Raw genomic sequence first — 19,706 nt, 5'->3', positions numbered from 1 at the left:
ATAGAAAAATCACTGAAATGTTTTTAAATTTAAATTAATCAATGAGAAGCTTTCTCAGATGACTGAAAATGCTGTTTTGCAATAATACTTGAACTCAAAGCCTTTATGTTTGGCAAGCTCTACCTCTGAGTACAGTGTAAGTTCTGGTAATTGACTCTGTTTCTTAAGACAGAGTCTCACTCTTTCTCCCAAGTACTAACCAGGCTAGACCTTCTGAGATCAGGTAAGACTGAACTCATTCAGAGACGTATGGCCATAGACAAAGTCTTACTCTGTAGTTCTGGCTAGCCTGAAACACAATGTGAAGGAGGCCCCGGATGGTCTTTTTTGTTTGTTTGTTTTTTTCGAGACAGGGTTTCTCTGTGTAGCCCTGGCTGTCCTGAAACTCACTCTGTAGACCAGGCTAGCCTCGAACTCTCGAACTCAGAAATCCACCTGCCTCTGCCTCCCAAGTGCTGGGATTAAAGGTGTGCGCCACCACCTCCCGGCCCCCAGATGGTCTTGTACACAGAGCAATTATGCTGTTCTGGCCTCCTCAGTGCTCGCACTACAGGCCCTGAGCCAATATGCCTGGCATCCCAGACCTATTCAATAAAAGAGACTTTTGCCAGCTGTAGTGGCACATGCCTTTAAGCCCAGAACTCAGGAAGCAGGTGGATTTCTGTGACTTCAAGGCTAGCCTACAGCTCTACAAGAACAAGTTTCAGAACAGCCAGAGCTACACAGAGAAATCCTGTCTCAAAACTAATAAATGAATGAAAGAAACAAAGACAAAATTCAAGAGTCCAGGGAAGAAAGAAAAGAAGGAAGGGAGGGAGGGACGGAAGGAGGGAGAGGGAGAGGGAGAGGGAGAGGGAGGAGAGAGACAGATAAGGATTCTAGGGGCAGATGAGATGGATAACAACGTCTACCCTCCTTGACAATCACATAATTTTGTTTGCAGCAAACAGACTTTTTTCCATGACCTAGTTTTCCAAATGCCATGACATATGTTTTCTTCTATGGAATAATGTTTCTAGCACTGTTAAATATAATATATAACATCTATACACATGATTTCTAGTAATAGGATGTTTGTTCTTGTTTCTCCAAAGTACACAACATTCTTCAGATGATTTCAAGATCCACAAACTTATTCTTAAAGCAGAGCTGCTGTAGCCAAAATAAGTGTATGAGCAGTTCTCTTCTGCCATCTCCCTTTCAGGTCAAAGCCTTTAAGTGGAATCCTCAGGTTTCATCTGAGCACCATTAGAAAATGATTAAGTCTCTTCTCAATTGCAATGCAAAACCAAACTTTTGGTAAAGAGGCCCATACCATCTCGTTGGCAAGACTTCAATAAAGTCTTACTTGAGCACAGTCTGAGTGGCTGACCTTGTAGGTCTGTGGATGGGAAATAATTTGCATTTCTAACAAGTTACCAGGTGATACATCCAGAGACAGTATTTTGAAAGCAGCTAGTTTAGAGTAAATAGAGATTTTAATTTAACTCATGAGTACCTAGTAACTCTATTAGATAACATATGGAAGCAAGACAAGCTCTAGCACGGAAGATGAGAGAGCTAATGTTAAAGTGTCACAAACGGGTATAGAAGTCAGAGGAATCAAGAAGGGGTGGCATTCAAGATGGAACTTATTGAAGAGTTGCGGTTTTAGCAATATAGACAGACGAAGGGCCAATGGATAGTAGTAGAGAAGATAATTAGATTCTGGGGCTACACTGTCCAGAGACATTTCAGAAATGGTGCCAGGTTGTGAAGGGGGAGGGGTTTGGGAGGAGCACTGATAGAGAAGGTGAGACATAATTGGTAAAAGACGTCATTAACCTTTATTTGAAGAAACTACCATCATGCCTTTGCATAAAAAGGGAGATAAAAAGAGAGCGGATCAGAAAGATGGCTCAGGAGGTAAAGGTACCTGCTCTCAAGCATTATTGCCCTAGTTTGATCCCCAGGACCCAAACAGTGAAAGGAGAGAACTAACTCCCTCAGGTTGTCCTTTGATCACACATGAAATAAATACAAAAATATATGTAGTTTTAAAAACTTTAAAGGAAATAATTTATTCCACTCTATAAATATAAGACTGGGCTTTTATGTTTAAGAATGTTTAAACAGAGGTAAAAGAAAACAGAGTGTGGCAGTGCCAAGCATCCTAACATATCCTAGTCCATTAGGAAACTGGATAACAACATTCATATCCATCTACTCATTGTACAAATAACTCATTAAGAACTGAAGGAACCAGGACCATTACAAAGTAAACCAACTACTGTTGTCCTGAAGATCCATACACTAAAATCTCTAACAAAATTATGCTCCAAAACATAATGGACAGCACAGTTGATCAAAGAAAAGTCATAAAATTTCTGAATACTAATCCTAAGCCAACATCAGGAGCCCTTTTGTTGTTTTATTACATTTCATTAATTGTTTTATATTTTTATACTTTGAGAATGTTGTCAACTTTACATTACTACCTACAGTTTCTCAATGTCCTATATTCTTTAGAGTCAATCATCCATGTGCCTTTACATCCACCTCTATCACCTCTGAAGCTGAGGTTACTTCTTAATCCTTATCTCAGTACCCCAGTGCAACAATCTTGAATAAACACTCCCATTTCAAGGAGAGCCAGAAAAGTTTCTTCTTTAACAGCAGTACCTTACAGCTGTCTGCGCCATAAAGTTCAAAGTTTATTGTGACAATTTAAGTTAAAGTCATTAAACAATACAAATAATTCAACTAGTATATAACAAGTAATCCTTATGATTAACTTCATTAATATGTCTATTAAAACCAGGAGTGTCTTACAACAGTTGCCCTGTCGTTTTGTGTTATCATCTGATTCCAGTCCAGAATCACAGGTCCTCAAGTGCTCTCACTCTGTTTTAAAACAAACTGCAAATTCCATGCTTTTCCCTAGAAGTTTAATTATCATGCACACACAAACATAACAAGGTCCTAAACCATACAAACAATGTGTTAAGAGCAGTGTTTATAAACATTTTTTTTGGGGGGGGGTGGGGGAGTTGAGACAGGGTTTCTCTGTGTAGCCCTGGCTGTCCTGGAACTCACTCTGTAGACAAGGCTGGCCTCGAACTCAGAAATCCACCTTCCTCTGCCTCCCAAGTGCTGGGATTAAAGGCGTGTGCCACCACTGCCTGGCTATAAACATGTTTTAAAGTTTTAACATCTACATATAATATCAGAAGGGGAAAAAATTGAACTGCGTACTAACAGTGTCCTACATATTATTATCATGATTTTCCTCTTAAAGAGATATGAAGCTGCACGGTGGTGAAACCCTGTCTCGAAAAAAACAAAAAAAACAAACAAACAAAAAAAAGAGGTATGAAAACATCAGACTGTTAAAAGTTAATTTGATGTCCCAGGAAACAATATAGCCAATTTCTGAGATGTAGTCAACCTGAAAGCTTGGAGTGAGTGAGTGAGTGTGTGTGTGTGTGTGTGTGTGTGTATTTTCACCTACCAGTTTCTCCAGCTGTTTTGTTCTTCCCATGGGGCTTATATAGAACATAAGAGCATCCTTTCACATGAAAGTGGTCATTAATTTGTCTAAACCATCTGAAATTAAGAAGAAGATTTGCTCATAGCAATAGTTTCATAACACAGACAGGCCACTGTCCTAATTGCACAGAAACCCAAGCACAGCCCACATGGCATATCTAAGGTGGGACCCAGCACCCAAGTCTATCTTGTAATGTCCCCAAACACTACAGCGCTATCACTTCACAGAATTAGAAATAAGATGTTGTCCTTAAGTGGACGCTCCGTACCTCATGAGTGTTGTATTTCCAGTGAAAGGGCCAAACCTAATATCTTCAAATGGGGGCTGGAAGCCCAAAATATGTAATGCTTCTTCTTGGGTAATAGGTGGGAGACTAGAAAAGAAACATTTCCTTTCATTTCACAGTTCCAGTCATATGCAAATAAAATATGCCTCAGTGTTAATAATATATGGTTAGCTTAGAAACAGTTTAGTGATATTTTTCATTTATTTTATTGAAAAGAATACATGCAAATAATTTAACCTGAAAGGCTTATAACAATATACATAATTTTTCTCAGTTTGTGAAAAGTCAACTCTCAGAATCTTCCATTAAAAAATAGGTACTTTAAAATTCTTTTTTCAAAAAAAAAAAAAAAAGCAGCCGGGTGGTGGTGGCCCACACCTTTAATCCCAGCACTTGGGAGGCAGAGGCAGGTGGATTTCTGAGTTCCAGGCCAGCCTGGTCTACAGAGTAAGTTCCAGGACAGCCAGAACTACACAGAGAAACCCTGTCTCGAAAAAAATAAATAAATAAAAAATAAATAAATAAATAAATAAAATTCTTTTTTTCTTTTCTTTCTTTTTTTGTTTTATTTTCTTTTGATTTTTGTTTTTTGTGGGGTTTTTTTTGGCTTCTTAAGACAGGGTCTCTATGTAGACCTAGATGCCCTAGAATTTATTCTGTAGACCAGCCTGATTTCAAACTCACAAAAATCTGCCGCATTCTGCCTCCTGAGTGCTTGGATTAAAGGTGTGCACCATCATAATCAGTTTCCTTCAAACTACTTTCAAAGTCGGAGTTTGATGTTAGCAGTAAACTGGAGTACTTACTTCCCAGCTCCCATAATGCTGTATAAGAAATTCCAACAAGAAATCAATGAGGAGATACCACATGAAGTCTTGTATTGTGGTCGGCTTATGCAGTACCTGGGAAATCAAACAGTACCCTTCACTTGAATGAATACAAAACATGCAGAACAAAAATATAAATCTTACGGGTGATTTAAAATATGACCATAATGCAAACTTTAATGCAGTGTAAAATCATTTTTGTTTAAAGTATTTCCTACTTATTAAACACATAAAAAATGTATAAGAGTAAAAATAATCTATTTTATCAAGATGAGCTACATTATGGCTAGCAACCTACTAAAGTACATTTTATTTAAACCAAGAAATTCTGATACCAACTACTCAAATTTCTATGTGAACGCCCATTTTAGTAGGCACAGGATCATTTGAAACTTCTGAAATCTGGAAGAAACAAAGCAAATCACTTTCCCTTGTGTCAAGAAGTTCAGAGATTCTTCTCAGACCAAAGCACATGCCATGAACCCCTGGACAGAGATCCCCAGAACAGAACTGTCACCGAGGACTTAAAAAGGAAACATGAAATCCTCCAGAGAGAGAAGGAAACAAAGAAAGAAAGCTGGAGATTCTAGATTGAAACTCATGGACCATGACAGGCAAGCACGTATATGATGAACTTTGAGAACAATCTATAAAGTGTTAATTTACTCTGGAAAGTATACACACAAGAAATATTGTTAATTTTACTAGGTATGGCAATAATTAAAATAGCTGTAAGCTAACAGTTACTTCCTGTTCTTCAACAAAGAAGAACCAGGTAAAAAACTACTTCAAATTTAAGTATCACCCAACGTAGCTAACCGTTGAGAAGGATCATTGAATGAGACTGACAGTTAGGCGAGTCTAGAAAATTCTGGCTGAGCTAAACTAGACTACTTCCAAAATCTGAGATATACATAAAGTATTTAGACACAATTTTGGAACTGTTTATAATAAATATAATTTATTAACCAATACTCAACAAAATTAATGTCAAATTACATATTTTTAAGATTGGAAAAAATAAAATCTGACATGGCCACATACCATCGCCTAAGGTCTAACACTTTGCGCTGTTTAACATCATCAAGAGGAGAATAGTGGAGACACTCCCTCTGATACCGCCCTTTTTTATCTGATGTTTTCTTCTTGGAAATTTGTTTCCTTGCATTGCCTACAGAACAAAGAAATAATACAAGAAAGTGCTCAGATAAAGTAAACTCCCATGCCAGAAGTTACAAAAGAATTAGAGAGGAGCCGGGCAGTGGTGAAACATGCCTTTAATCCCAGCACTTGGGAGGCAGAGGCAGGTGGATTTCTGAGTTCGAGGTCAGCCTGGTCTACAAAGTGAGTTCCAGGACACCCAGGGCTACACAGAGAAACCCTGTCTCAGAAAAAAAAAAAAAAAAAAGAATTAGACAGGAACTGACGTGCATTCTGAAAATGTATTTGCAAATGTCTCAAAGTAATACCTGTACTTTCTAGAATAGTACTCTTCCCTAGAGAGAAGGCAGGAAGAGAATTAAAAACAATCTGAACCATCAGAAATGGTATTTCCTATCAAGATTGTATCCAAGTGCAGAGCTACGCTCTTAGAGCTGGTAAAAATAACCAATCCAAAGATCTTTAGCCACATCTACAAGTTCAAGGTACTAACAGGAAAGAATTAAAGTAGACTACTGTCCTGAAGATGAATCCATTCTACAAAACAATTAAACCTGCATTAGCATAATTCTATTACAGCATCCAGCATGATGACATTGTGTCCAATAATAGCGTGTGTGTGTTGTATGTGCGCATGTGCGTGTGTGCGCGCGCGTGTGTGTGCCCGCGACCGTGTGCACCGTCTTCCCAAAGATAGGGAATGACTGCCTACTAGGGTAGGAGAGAGATAGAAAGTGGACAAAAGAGGCAGAAGTGAGCAGGAAAGTTTATCTTGTTTAATTTTGATACATTTATTTATTTATTTCTGAACCATGATGATGTTTCATCTACTCAAAAGCATATACATTAAAATATTAATAATGCCCAAGGCTGATGATATTAACTTTCCTTTCAGCTACATTAATATCTTCCTGACATCATCTATTTTAAATGAAATAATCAAATCTTTATAATGTTTTATTTTTGAGTTAGTTATCAAACACATATAGACACCTGCTAACAGACTCGTTGCAGGAGATCTATTTCAGTACTATACACAATGACCATGTTGTTCCTCTAACCAATTGGGACTAAGGAAATACTGCCACACAAGGGACATCTGTAATGTTTCATAACAATGAACACTAATGATAAAGATACAATTTCTCCTCCCATTTAATTATTTTTCTGTGTCTTCACAGATTAAAAAAAAAACCAATATATTTCAGAGCTTACAAACCACTTACAAATGTAAACTAAATCTCACTAAACTATCTACAAATCTCAAAGAGAAAAAAAAAGTGATTTTCCTTGGACTCCCTCCTCTACCTCTTGCTGATTTAATTACCTTGGTAGTTTTCCCAGTCACTGAAAGTTGTGAGGCTAATGAAACATCAAAGTCTGCAGCCTCAGTGGGCCACAACTGCTCTGTCACTCTCACTGGACTCTGAATCTGTCCCTGTGCTTCTTTTGCTGTGTATGTTGCTGTGATTCTCCCTAGGTTAAATGAGCATACACATTGCAGGTAAGCAGAGATCTCCATAATGCCACAAGATCTGGTTCTACTGCCAACATCTCACTGAACTTGCAGGAAGAAAAAAATGTCAAAGTAGAAGCTAGATCGTAACATAAAAAAGAAGCCCCTCACACTTCTGTGTCTTCATGTCCTTTGCCCTTACTCTATGCCATCACCTTATCCTTTCTTCCTACCCCACCCTAACATATGCACATAGCCCTCTGCCTACACACACACACACACACACACACACACACACACACACACTATCCTGGTATTCAGAAACGTGTAAGGAAAGATGATAAATGAAAACTCAGAACTATGTGCAGTAGCACAGACCTATAGTCCCAGTACTCAAAATAACTGAAGCAGGGAGAATAAGAATTATAGGTGAGGGGGCTGAAGAGATGGTTCAGTAGTTAGGAGCAGAACTTAACTTGCTGCTTTTGCAGAGGACCTGGGTTCATTTCCCAGCAACCACATAGTAGCTAATAACCTTCTATAACTCTAGTTCCAGGGTATCCATCATGTTCTTCTGGCCTCTAAGAGTATCAGGCATGCACATTGTACACAGATATCATGCTGGCAAAACATTCATACACATCAAGTAAAAATAAAATGAATAAAATTCAATAAAAAGAATTATAGGCCATACTGGAGTACATAGCCAGACTGCTGTCTCCAGAAGAAAAAAAAAAAAAAAGCGGGGGGGGTGTGGGAGATACAGGATACCAACCACCACTTATGAGGTAGAAAGAAACCTGAAAACAGGAAAGCTATATAACAGAGAGAAGCCCAAATCCTGTGCTAAAACCTGGACCATATATGCACAGAGTAAACCCTAAGTGACTCAGCCAGGGCTAATGGGCCCAACCCAAGAATAGAACTATCTTTAAAAGACAGAGCTTGCAGTTTCAAATCAACCAGTGTGGGTGTGGGGGTGTGGGGGGGGAACAGAGACAGAAAGAGACAGAGAGACAGAGACAGAGATGGAGAGACACAAATCAAGAAACTGAGAGATAGAGTAACACAAAGAAAGAAGAGGAGGGAGGGAAGGAGGAAGAAAGAATAGAGTGAGAGATTGCTTGCCGCTTGCTTGCTTGCTTGCTTGCTTGCTTGCTTGCTTGCTTGCTTGCTTATTCTTGTTGGGATGATATACCAGAGTTGATATAACATTTCTCAAATCCAGGACAAATTTAAAAACAATATAGCATGTGAAGAAACAAAGAAATGAGTTACCCTCTAGCAAAAGATAAGACCAACTCTGACTGTAACCTAACCCAGAGTTTGAAATCTCCAAAGACTTTGAAGTAGATATTATAACTGTGCTAGATGATATAGATACAGTGCTCTAGTAAAAAAATGAAGATACCAAGTCTCTGCAAGTGAAAAACAGAAACAATAACATAATGTAATTTCTAGATCTAAAAGAGAATGGAAAAGAATGTACCACACAAACATGCCAAAAGAAAGCTAGGACAATGATGTCAATATTAAAGCAGTTTTTATGACAAGAAGGTCCTGAAGCACATGCCATATTAGTAAAATGAACACTTTCCCCACAATCTAAGGTCTCACCATGGGGACTAGGTTACCCTGGAACTCCCCACATAGCTCAGGTTATCTTCAAACTCAGGATCATTCTGCTCCAACCTCCATATTGTTGGGATTATAAACAAGTGTCATCATGCCTAGCTAAAAGAGGTCAATTCTTTAAGAAAGCATAAAGGTTACACATGGGAGTGTTCCTAACAGAGCTTTAAATCACACTTTTAAATCTCAACAATGGAGAGTAGAGAGCACCAGCAGGCAGTCTTTTACCTAAGTAACAACTGCAATGACAAGATGCTATTCTGGAACTCTGAAGACTTCTGCAAGGGTGGCACATTTTAAGAAAAGGCCAGAAAGGCATTTAATTTCGGTCAGTTTCACCACATAGCAAGGTAATTGATACATATTTTTTGGTCCAGTAACTAGCAACTGAAAGTGTTATTCGGTCACTTAGGGGGCCAGGTTGGGCAAATGGGACCAAGAGTGAAGAATGAGTTATCACTAAAGACCCTACAGATAGATACTAGAGGAAAAATACACCTTCAGGCCCCCAAATGAAACAACAAAATTACCAATAGGACAATTCCATAATTAAAGTTAGAAATTTTTGGAACCTACAACCCGCAGAAAACAGGAAGAAGCACTCTCCAGCTTGTTTTAAGAAACCCACATAGCACTAAATCTCAACCCTAAAGAAAAAAAAAAATGCACGTAAATACTGACACAAATGAAGCATGCCAGTCTTCTGAGGATTATGCATTTATCTAATAATCTCTGTAACAACTGATTTCAGAATGTACAAACAGAAGTACAGAGATTTCTATAAAACCATTAAAGTATTTATAAAACCATCAGAAGTAAAATCCTAGTTCTATCTAGCTGTGAACTTTGGGCAGATTTATCCCCTCTAAGCTTCAATTCCTTCACCTGTACAACTAGAAGAGTGGCAACTACTGCATATAACCCCTGCATTACTGTTAACTCAAGGAAAGTGAAGAAGCATTAGTATCTGAAGAGCACTCCAGCGCAAGGGTAAAGACTACACCCTGTGCCTGAATGGTGCAGTCTTCCCATTCACATCCTCTTACATTACACAGCCTTTGGCTACTGTCATTATTTTAAAGTAGATTCTAAAAGATGTTTGCTTTTATTCCCAGAGATTTAACTTTTCCTTTCATATTTCTGTAATGGTAATGAATGTATACTTCCAAATATAACCATTCATATATATTAGATATTACATAAATATATATTATGTAAATATAATAGATAATATATCATATATTAGATAGTATATAAGTATAATAGATGATATTACATAAGTATATATTATATAAATATAATATACCTTATAATATTAGATATTATATAAGTATAAAGATAATGTATATCTTTATACGTTAAATCTTATAGATAGAATGTTTAATTATATGTTTAATCCTTATATAATTCTGCTAAAAGTTTGGATGACAAAGAATTCTATATTGACAGGTTCACTGTTGTCTCAAATTTAAAGCAATTTGAACGCTTTGTGACCCTGTTCTTCTAGCACCATGTTCATGCCACTAACCAATAAAACACAAGTATTCTTAATACTTGTCCACAAAAATATATCAGTGCCACATCTGACTGAAGCATGAACTACTCCCTAGCATCTAAAAGTTTTAAAGCCATCACTGAAAAGGAGGGATGGAGCTATCAAACATAATTTTCTTATAACACATGGAAAGAAATATAAGCAGGTCCTTAGAAACATACACACAGACATGAGAAATAAAATGGACTTTAGAATATGGTTTAGAAAAGAGATCTTTCCTTGGCTAATATCCTATATAATTGTAGCTTTTAAAAAAGAAATCAAGACTTTGATCAAAACAGATGTTCTTTTTGCATTCAAATGTTTCAAACCAAAAATGTTTTAATATCTCCTGCATTAGAAAATATGATCACATATCTCTGCAAAACTACAAAATAACAGTAATATTCTAGCTGTTAGTAGCCTTTTCAAAGCTACTGTGTTCTTATCTTTAATACTTATATTTCATTCTTTTTGATTTTCAAAGCTCCTCAAACACACACATGATATTAGAAGTTTCCATGGGCAACACAGTCAGGGATTAACTATGTCTGGGGTTACTTAAAAAATAAAACAAAACAAAAACAAACAAACAAACAAAACTGCAATGACAGATAAGATGGCAGTGATGCTCCTGGCTCAGCAACAGAAAGCATTTCATTGCAGACTTAGCAATAGATAGTGTTTGTTTCTGATTGTTCTCACTTGCAAACTTCATAGATCCTTCTTACCTGATTGTTTCAAATTTGTCGTCACCCCATCAAATTCAGATTTATCAATTTCCCATGCAAGAGGTAGCTTGCCCATGCTGGTGGATAAGTTTTCCAAGTCATTTTCTTCATTATAGATTATTTCTGATGTACTATTTGGGATTCCAATATAACTTGTAATATTTCCAGCAGAAAGGGAGGTGTTGTCACGGAGGCAAGCAGAGCGGCTTGGGCTAGGAGCTTTGTAGACTGACGTTGCCTGGTTAAGAAAGGCATAGTCCGAGCAGATGGCATAAACTTTCTCTCGAGTATGAGTCACTGGACAACACGAAGGATAATGCCCATCTCCTCTAGGGCATACGGGTGCTCCAGAGGCACTTGTGTAGAAAGATGGTACAGTACCTTGTAGACTCTCTTCTGGGGACTTGTTCTCAGATCTGTGCTCACCATGTCCAGAATCAGTGGCTTTTCCAGCTTCAGTGATGTTAAGCATGAGAGCAAGTGCAGATGTCTCTCTCTGTTCCTGGGAAGAAGCCGCAACCCTTTCTTTTAAGAAACAACTTTGGCAAATGTTCACAGCATTCTATAAAAGCTTGAGGGTTGACAAATGGGATCCTAAGAAAAGACAGAGAAGACTGATTGTATATCCAGCAGGCATGATGAATGGCAATAAACATTATAATGAGTATGATTCATATACCTGCACTCAATGTATATTGATTTAATGACCATACATCTAATCATCTATCTTATATTAAAGATTAGCTTGTGGGATGGGGAATATGGCTTAGTTGGCACAGTGTGTGCCACGCAAATATGAGGATCTGAGCTGGATCTCCAGCATTTACATTAAAAAGTAGATAAATAAGAAGCTGTGCAAACCATAATGCCAGCTCTGGATAAGGAGAGGCAAGAGCACACACTACACACACACACACACACACACACACACACACACAATCGTTTAAAGCAAAATATGAGATGTCAGGAGCCATAATGGGACATGCTAATAACTATCAGATGATCAACCTGAGATGGCCTGCTTCAGATTATTATATAATCTGTGACAGGTTCATTTTTCTTAAGCAAGGCTGTAAGGGATTCATTTTAGGAGAGACTCCTGCTATTAATATGCTTTTCCTATTACTATTAAACATATGTTACAATCACTAAGCAATAGCGCACCCCTTTGGAGCAGATCTCTGCAGATCCACGAAGATGTACTGTCTTATAGTGATGCTATATAGACAAATAGATGACTTCTTAAGTCTTAATGAAGGTCCTATAAGAATTCCTAAACTTACATCAGTGATTATTAAGTTCTTTTATAGTGAGACTGCTATTAGGTCCTTTTCTGATAGTTAAAATTGCAATGAAAACTCTGCCAGTCTACCAAGTGTCACCAGTTAGTTGCTCTTAGATAGTAACCAGACTTTCTCCTGATCAGAGCACATTCCAGGAGGTTAAAACAATTAACAAGAGGTCATTAAAAGAGAACTAATGACTTATTATAGGTGCTAGGACAGAAGATAAAATATTGACTGGGTTTATCTATACAAAACTTCACTAATAGCTTAGTTATGGTTTTCAACTTACAATGACCCTGTGGAGCTGAGACAGGTGATGGATGTTTAGCCAGATAATTACTCCTAATGGATATGCATGTAAACATTCTCTGTTGTAAACTTCTATTTCAATTGATGATTTGATTTTTTTGTGTGAACTTGTGATGAACTTTGTAACATGTGATCATATATTCTAAAAGATGTATAAGTGCTGAGGGCAAAGAGATGAGGGATAGATAAGATAGAGAAGGATTTTTTTCCCTTACTAGAATTTTTTTTCCCTTTCCCCACTTAGAGTAGAGATTTTTTTTCCCTTTTCCCACTTAGGATTTTCTGCTTTTCCCCTTAGATAGTTTTCATAGGAAACTTTTTACAACTTAGTAATAAACACTAAAACTACTTTTCTAAGTGTCTTTTTCTTCCTGTGACTTCCGACTAGCAGGTTGAAAGTTAGAGCCATGCAGCTCCTGCTGAGATAGTACAAAGGCTATTTATTTTATCCTTTGCTCGTTTCTAGCCTCAGAGGATCACAGAAGGCAGGTCAGCTACAGTAGCATAGTAATTTAGATAAGCAAACTTTTTATTATACAGCAACCCTAAATATCTCATAAGACAAAGTCTTACCCCCAAATCTCATAAGGCCAAGTCTTATCCTCCTTCCACCAATGCTCTTCCCCCTCCACTGCCTCAAGAAGAACCAACGAGAAAGAAGACCCCATGCCAAGGCTGGCTCCAGGCAATAAGAATAAAATATAAATAACCTAGTTAAAAGGGGGAAGTCATATCTGTAAAGATATTACAGAGACGAACAATGAGTGCATGGAAAGAAGTCCATCATCATTCACTGCTATGAAAACACAAATCCGACGGAGGTGGTGGCGCACACCTTTAATCCCAGTTCTTGGGAGGCAGAGGCAGGCAGATTTCTGAGTTTGAGGCCAGCCTGGTCTACAGAGTGAGTTCCAGGACAGCCAGGGCTATACAGAGAAACCCTGTCTTGAAAAACCAAAAAGAAAACACAAATCCAAACCACAATGGTTTGCCAGCTCACACCCACCAAGATGTCTATAATAAAAAGACACAGGCAACAGTGAACATTAGAAAGTGTGGAAAATCAGATCCTTCATAAGCTGCTATCAAAGATATAAATTGATCTAGGGTTACAGAACAGTTTTCATATATTTCAACACTTCCCATGTAATATGGAAATTTCTGTTCTAGATACATATAGAAAACATTAAACCATGCCCATGAATGGCAAAAAGTGAAAACAACCCAAAGCCTAGCAACTTACTTATGGATAAAAGTGACACATGCATCCAGTAAAATACTACTTTGTAATAAAAACAACACTGATCATGATACAACATGAATGGACTTTGGAAACATGCTAATCACAAAGGAACTGATCCCTTAACAGTCCAGGATCTCCAGGAGAGACAAGTCTACAAAGCACAATACACCTTAGCATTTGTCTTGGGATGAAAGATTCAACATGATGAGCTTTTTCTTTAAAATAATGAAAATATTCCATAACTAACACAGGAATATAGTAAAGGTCCAACTTAGGGAATATCCTAAAAAGCCACTGAAATATACATTGTAATGAGTGATTTATGGTGTGTGTCTTAGGGTTTTATTGCTGTGAATAGACACCATAACAAAGGAAACTGTTAAAAAGACATTTAATTAGTGCTGGCTTATAGTTTCAGAGGTTCAGTCCATTATGATCAAGGCAGGAACATGGCATCATCCAGGTAGGCATAGTGCAGGAGGAGCTGAGAGTTCTATACCTTCAGCTGAAAGCTGCTAGGAGAAGACTCGATATCAGACAGCTAGGACTATGATGTTAAAGCCCACACCCATAGTGACACACCTATCCCAACAAGGCCACACCTCCTAATAGTGCCACAACTGGGTTAGGCATACTCAAACCACTACATTCCACTCCATGGCCCCCATAGGCTTGTTCAAACATGAGTCTATGGGGCCATACCTAAACATAGCATAAGAAAAAAGTACACTTACTACAACTACCAAAGTCCCCATTGTCTATAGCAGTCTCAACAATGTTAAATGTACAAAGGTCAAAATCTCTCCTGAGATTCATCTATGTGAGGACAAAAAATCAAAATACCTCAGCAGAGGCGCCCAGACCACCAACAATTTGCAGAAAACAGCCAAAACAAAAAAATTAACAAGTTCCTCCTAGGACAGGGTGACCATGAATGTAAGAACAAGCAAGGACAGGCCTTGACAAGTCTAAACATCCCCAAATGAGATATGGGCCATTTGGTGTTTTTCTTCCTCTATCAAGAGGTCTGAGGTTTCATGGCCAAAAATACGAGTCATCATGACCACCAAGAAAAGCTTGCTGTGCCCGCCAAAATGATAACTTACACCTATTGCTGATGTTTAAAATACCCAATCAAATGTAACCGCACCAAAATTTCCCGCTCTCCCCTTCTGTGGGGCAGTAGGCTATGAGAAAGCCAGAAAGTTTGGTAGAAATCTTTGAAGCCCCGGAGACCTCGGCCTGAAAAGGGTCAGCAGGATGGGAGGTTGCTTCAGATTCCCAGGCCATATGGCTCTCTTAGCTTCCGCTTCCCACAAAGAGACCCATGACCCTTATCACATCGGGTAACACCTCCATGCAAATAAGGCATCCCCAAACCCTCAAGCCAAACCAATAGGGGTTACCTGTTCTTTCCCCTGAAACTGTATATATATAACCCCAGAGCTAAAAGTAAACTACTACTGCTGTGTGGTGTAAGGTCTCCTGCTGTCAGAGTGCTTTTGTGATCCCTCGCCTGTCGTGCATTTCAAAGGACAACTCTCCTCCCTCCTCTCTTCTCAGCGGGAAGAGCGAACTGAGAGAGCTGAAGCACTTTTCTTCCGTGGGCTCTCACGAGCTACCCCTGGAAGGAAGAACTAAAAGAGCTGATAACACTCTCTCGCTTTTGGAGACTGGGACGGAGGTCCCGCTCCGCGAGACTAATAGGCATGCTCAATAGGCATGCTCGTGCTGTGCCCTGGTTCACAGTTGTGCTCTCCTTCATCGATGCTGCCGCCACCCCCGCCTATGGAGTTTTTGGGCCAACCGAGGCTGCCGTGGAGCACGAGCCCCACCGTCCTGCCGCTGCCGAAGGCTCGGCCGGCTCCTTCCACACCCCCGTTCCGTCAGCCGCTCTCTCCCTGTCCGGGCGGTCCGTGACTGCCTCTGCCACCCCGCCAGCCACCGCCGTCCCGGTGCCCTGCGGCGGTCCCTCTGGCCTCTCTCCCAAGTCTTGTGGTGCTTCTGCTCGCGCTAGCACGCCCGCCTGCCCTTCCCCCTGCGCAGCTTCCTATATAAACTTTGAACTGTCAGAGCTCGGGGTCAAAATCCTTCCCTTGCATGGGATGCGTTTTCTACCCGAGGGCCCCTTGCCAGTAAACTACCTTTTGCTATTTTGCATCAAGCCAGTCTCTGTGTTTTCTTGGGTGCGCACAACCCCGGGTGAAAGTGGGGTCTCCCCCTCGGGGGTCGCTTACAATCTAGTCACTTAACTGTAACCCCCAAAGCAAGACAGGAAACCAGCTGGGCAAACTCCAAACTCTGCATCTCCATGTCTGATGTCAAAGTGGTCTTCATATCTCTACTCCCTTTTCATCTTTACTGACTACAGTAAAGTTTTTTCTCCTAGTCTGGTTCCACTTTCCACTCCCTGTTAGCAGCTTTCCTCAGCAAGTAGTCCAAAGCTCTGGCAGCTCAAACATCTTAGGGTCTCCAAGGCAACTTCAACTTTACAGCTTCTTGTTCCAATGTCTGGGATCTACACATTCTCTTCTGGACTCCTTCAAAGGGCTTAGGTCAGATCTCCAGCTCTGTCCTCTGAAGCATTCTGGGCTCTGGTCGACCCCACTCCACTGCTGCTGGCAGTGATCATCCCATGGTACTGGCATCTCCAATATCCTCGGGTTTTCCACTGCAACTAGGATTCACCAATAGCCTCTCATAGGCTCTCTACATGGTGCCAAGCCAGAAATTCTTTGCATGAGCCCTTCAGTACTGGGTCATCAACTACAACTAATGCTACACCTTCACCAATGGCCTTCCATGGCCTCTCACAGTGCCAAGCCTTAGCTGCTCTCCATGACTCCTTCATACCTTCAAAACCACTTGGGTGGTTCTTACTCATTACCAAGTCCAGCTGCAGCAGGAAGTACAACATTGGCTATCTCTGGAACATAACTTCTTTGTGCTCTCAAAAAACACTTACCAGATTACACCTCAGTGATGCTGGTCTCTTCTTAATTACCACTAATTTCTTAGCAACAGCTAACCAGCATCAATTGTCCCAGTAGTCCATTCTATTCTGAATTCTAAAGCCAGACCTTCATGGCCAAAGCTGCTGAGTTCTGCTGCATGCTGAGATTGGAACACCACCACCTCCCAACCCCGCCATATTCTATTACCAGCTTTCTGTTTTCCAACTTCCTCACTTCATAAGTTTGGCTGTCCTGGAACTTGCTCTGTAGATTGACCTTGAACTCAGAGATCTACATGGCTCTGTCTCCTGGGATTAAAGGTCTGCACCACCATGCCTACAATTAAGATTTTCTTCACCTAGAACCTGTTCTGTCCTAGGCTGGCCTCAAACTCAGAGATCTGTTTGCCTTGCATCCTGGATTAAAGGCTTGTATACTATCATGCCTGGACCTAAACTTAGCTGGGTAGGATTTTGTCCCAAGGTCACCACCCACTTAATTCAATTTAATATCCTTGAATACCGGATTCAGCTCCATTTCACTTCCTGGTGCCCCTTTAATACTTGAACCATATATATTTTTTTTAATTTTTCCTTTCTCAGCTTGCAATATTTTATTAAAACACTCTTTTTAAGAGAGAAGTTTAGTAACCACACAACAGAATTTATATCAGGGTGTTTTGAGACTTCCTTTAACAAAAGAATTAATCTAAATCTCTTCACCTTAGCCTCAGGTAGACTCTTTAGAGAAGGGCAAAAAGCAGCCGCATTCTTCATCAAAATATCACACAGTCTCTTGGCCACATATTAAAATTCTTCTCTGAAACCTCTAGAGCCAGGCTTCCACAGTTCAACTCACCCTCAACAACAACATCTTCCGTATTCCTAGTAGGATGGCCCATTGAACCCTGCTTAAAGCATTCCACGCCCACAGTGTCACACCTACTCCAACAAGGCAACACCTCCAAATAGTGCCACTCCCTGGGTTAGGCATACACAAACCACCACAGCATGTGAATTAAGTCTAAATGGTATTGCCTATAGTACTATAGTGACCAAAAGATAAAAATGTATGTAGGGATAAAACATACATCATGATAATAATCATGTTCAACAAATAAAATTTACAATTTAAAGCTGCTGTCACTAACTTCTGAGCAGTCTCAGGGAAAACTAGGCTTCAAGTCTGACCTGATTCCTCTGAGGAAGAAAATAGTAAAGTTGAATAGCCATGGAGGCCATTCAAAGAAGTTAAAGCCTTACAAAGGAGCAAGTCCTTGGTGAGGTCCAACATCACAGGAAACCAAACGCAGGGCAAGATTCGCCTTTCCAGGCTCTAGTGACCACTCAGTGCATGAGAGACTAAGCGCATCCATGGTGGTCATCTTGACTTTCAACTATTAATCTACCTCCTCATTTGCTTACTTTAAACATTAGCAATCAAAATAATCACAGATTATGATTTGTTTAATACCCATTACAAAAGTATTCAATGGCACAAACCTATGTCTGAGTCTCTAACAAACAGATGTGATGATAAACAGGGGAATCTCCAGCCTCTTCTGAATGAAAGGGGTAAAGGCCCTTTCACAATTAATGGAATCTAAGGAGAAACACTCCGGAGAAAGGACTCCCATCTGTGCTGAGGGAGCTCCCCTCATGAGATGTGCCTTCTCACAACTTCATGTTGGCTTTTTTCTCATCTTCCATTAACAGTGGCTCACAGGATCCAACTACATTATCACCTGCAGTGCTTTCCTTTAGAATACTGTTTGGCAAAAAGGTCTACAGAAAGTGCCTGAGCTCTCTCCTTTTTCCTCATTCTATGGTGTGATGGTGACAATGGAAAAAGACACAAAGGTATGGACAATGCATGAGGTATGCAGACCACACTGCTTTGCTCTGAGCACTGAGTTTCTCCAATTCTCCATTACCCACTTCCTGTCTGTGATGCTCACGGTCTTCTTTTCAAAGCTGTGTGGTAGAGAGGCGTCATGTGTCTGTGGTGGGGTATGGAAGGACAGGAGACAGCAGATGGTCACCTGGGGCAGTGGGAAAGCTTGATTTAATACATCCCAGGCACCCCAGGCCCTACCCTTTGTAGACCTCAACCTGACATTAACCTCACCTTGCCATCAATGCCTTTCTCACTTTGAAAACAATTTTGACGATGGACCAATACAATGTATTTCAGTTTGATAATTTTATGCTCATTTGGAACACAGGGAAAGAAAAACAGTATGGTCAAAATAGAATGTGGTAGCCTACTTCTGTAATCTCAGGACTCAAGAAGCAGAAAGAAGAGGGCTGCAACAAGATCTATCTACTCTAGACTAAGCTGCACAGCTGCTCTGATCCGGCCAGTAGTACACACTGGGCAAGACCCTAGTTCAAATAACCAAAGCCAAACAAATAAAATCATCAAGGGAAACAGCTTCATTTATGAATGAAAAATATGGCTGAACTTGCTAGAAGATGTTAAGAGTAAAACACTTGATTAATAAAACATACAACCATCTGGTTTTGGGTTGTTTGCTTTAAGCAATGATCACTGAACAAAAATAGTATCTTTATTCTCATTACATTTTTAAAAAACAAAGCTGCCATCTACCTGAAGATATATTTTACATAGTTGTCACTGAAAATGAAATTGAATGAAATCCTCATTTGAACCACTGTCTTATGTGAATATCTCTGAAAATATATATATTTATAGGCTTGATGACACAAGTAAAGTGTATTGTAGACAAATTATGAAA

General features: G+C 39.6%; 1 protein-coding gene across 4 annotated transcripts in view; it reads right to left on the bottom strand.

Moving 5' to 3' along the window:
• Positions 1 to 19,706, bottom strand: part of Bivm (basic, immunoglobulin-like variable motif containing) — a 31,656-nt gene that overhangs the window by 9,956 nt on the left and 1,994 nt on the right. For 3 of the 4 annotated variants that reach the window (XM_028765582.1, XM_028765581.1, XM_028765585.1), the window contains exons 2-6: positions 11,157 to 11,750; positions 5,687 to 5,813; positions 4,622 to 4,717; positions 3,798 to 3,902; positions 3,491 to 3,585 (exon numbers count right to left, since the gene is read on the bottom strand). In XM_028765582.1, the coding sequence (XP_028621415.1) occupies positions 3,491 to 3,585; positions 3,798 to 3,902; positions 4,622 to 4,717; positions 5,687 to 5,813; positions 11,157 to 11,628 (895 nt within the window). In that variant the 5' untranslated portion in view covers positions 11,629 to 11,750. The remainder of the gene's footprint in view (positions 1 to 3,490; positions 3,586 to 3,797; positions 3,903 to 4,621; positions 4,718 to 5,686; positions 5,814 to 11,156; positions 11,751 to 19,706) is intronic. The other variant, XM_028765584.1, reaches the window with a different exon arrangement.

The sequence above is a fragment of the Grammomys surdaster genome, unplaced genomic scaffold, assembly GCF_004785775.1.
Source record: "Grammomys surdaster isolate TR1022 unplaced genomic scaffold, NIH_TR_1.0 165, whole genome shotgun sequence".
Classification (NCBI taxonomy): Eukaryota; Metazoa; Chordata; class Mammalia; order Rodentia; family Muridae; genus Grammomys; species Grammomys surdaster.
This window is presented reverse-complemented; position numbering and strand designations above follow the sequence as displayed.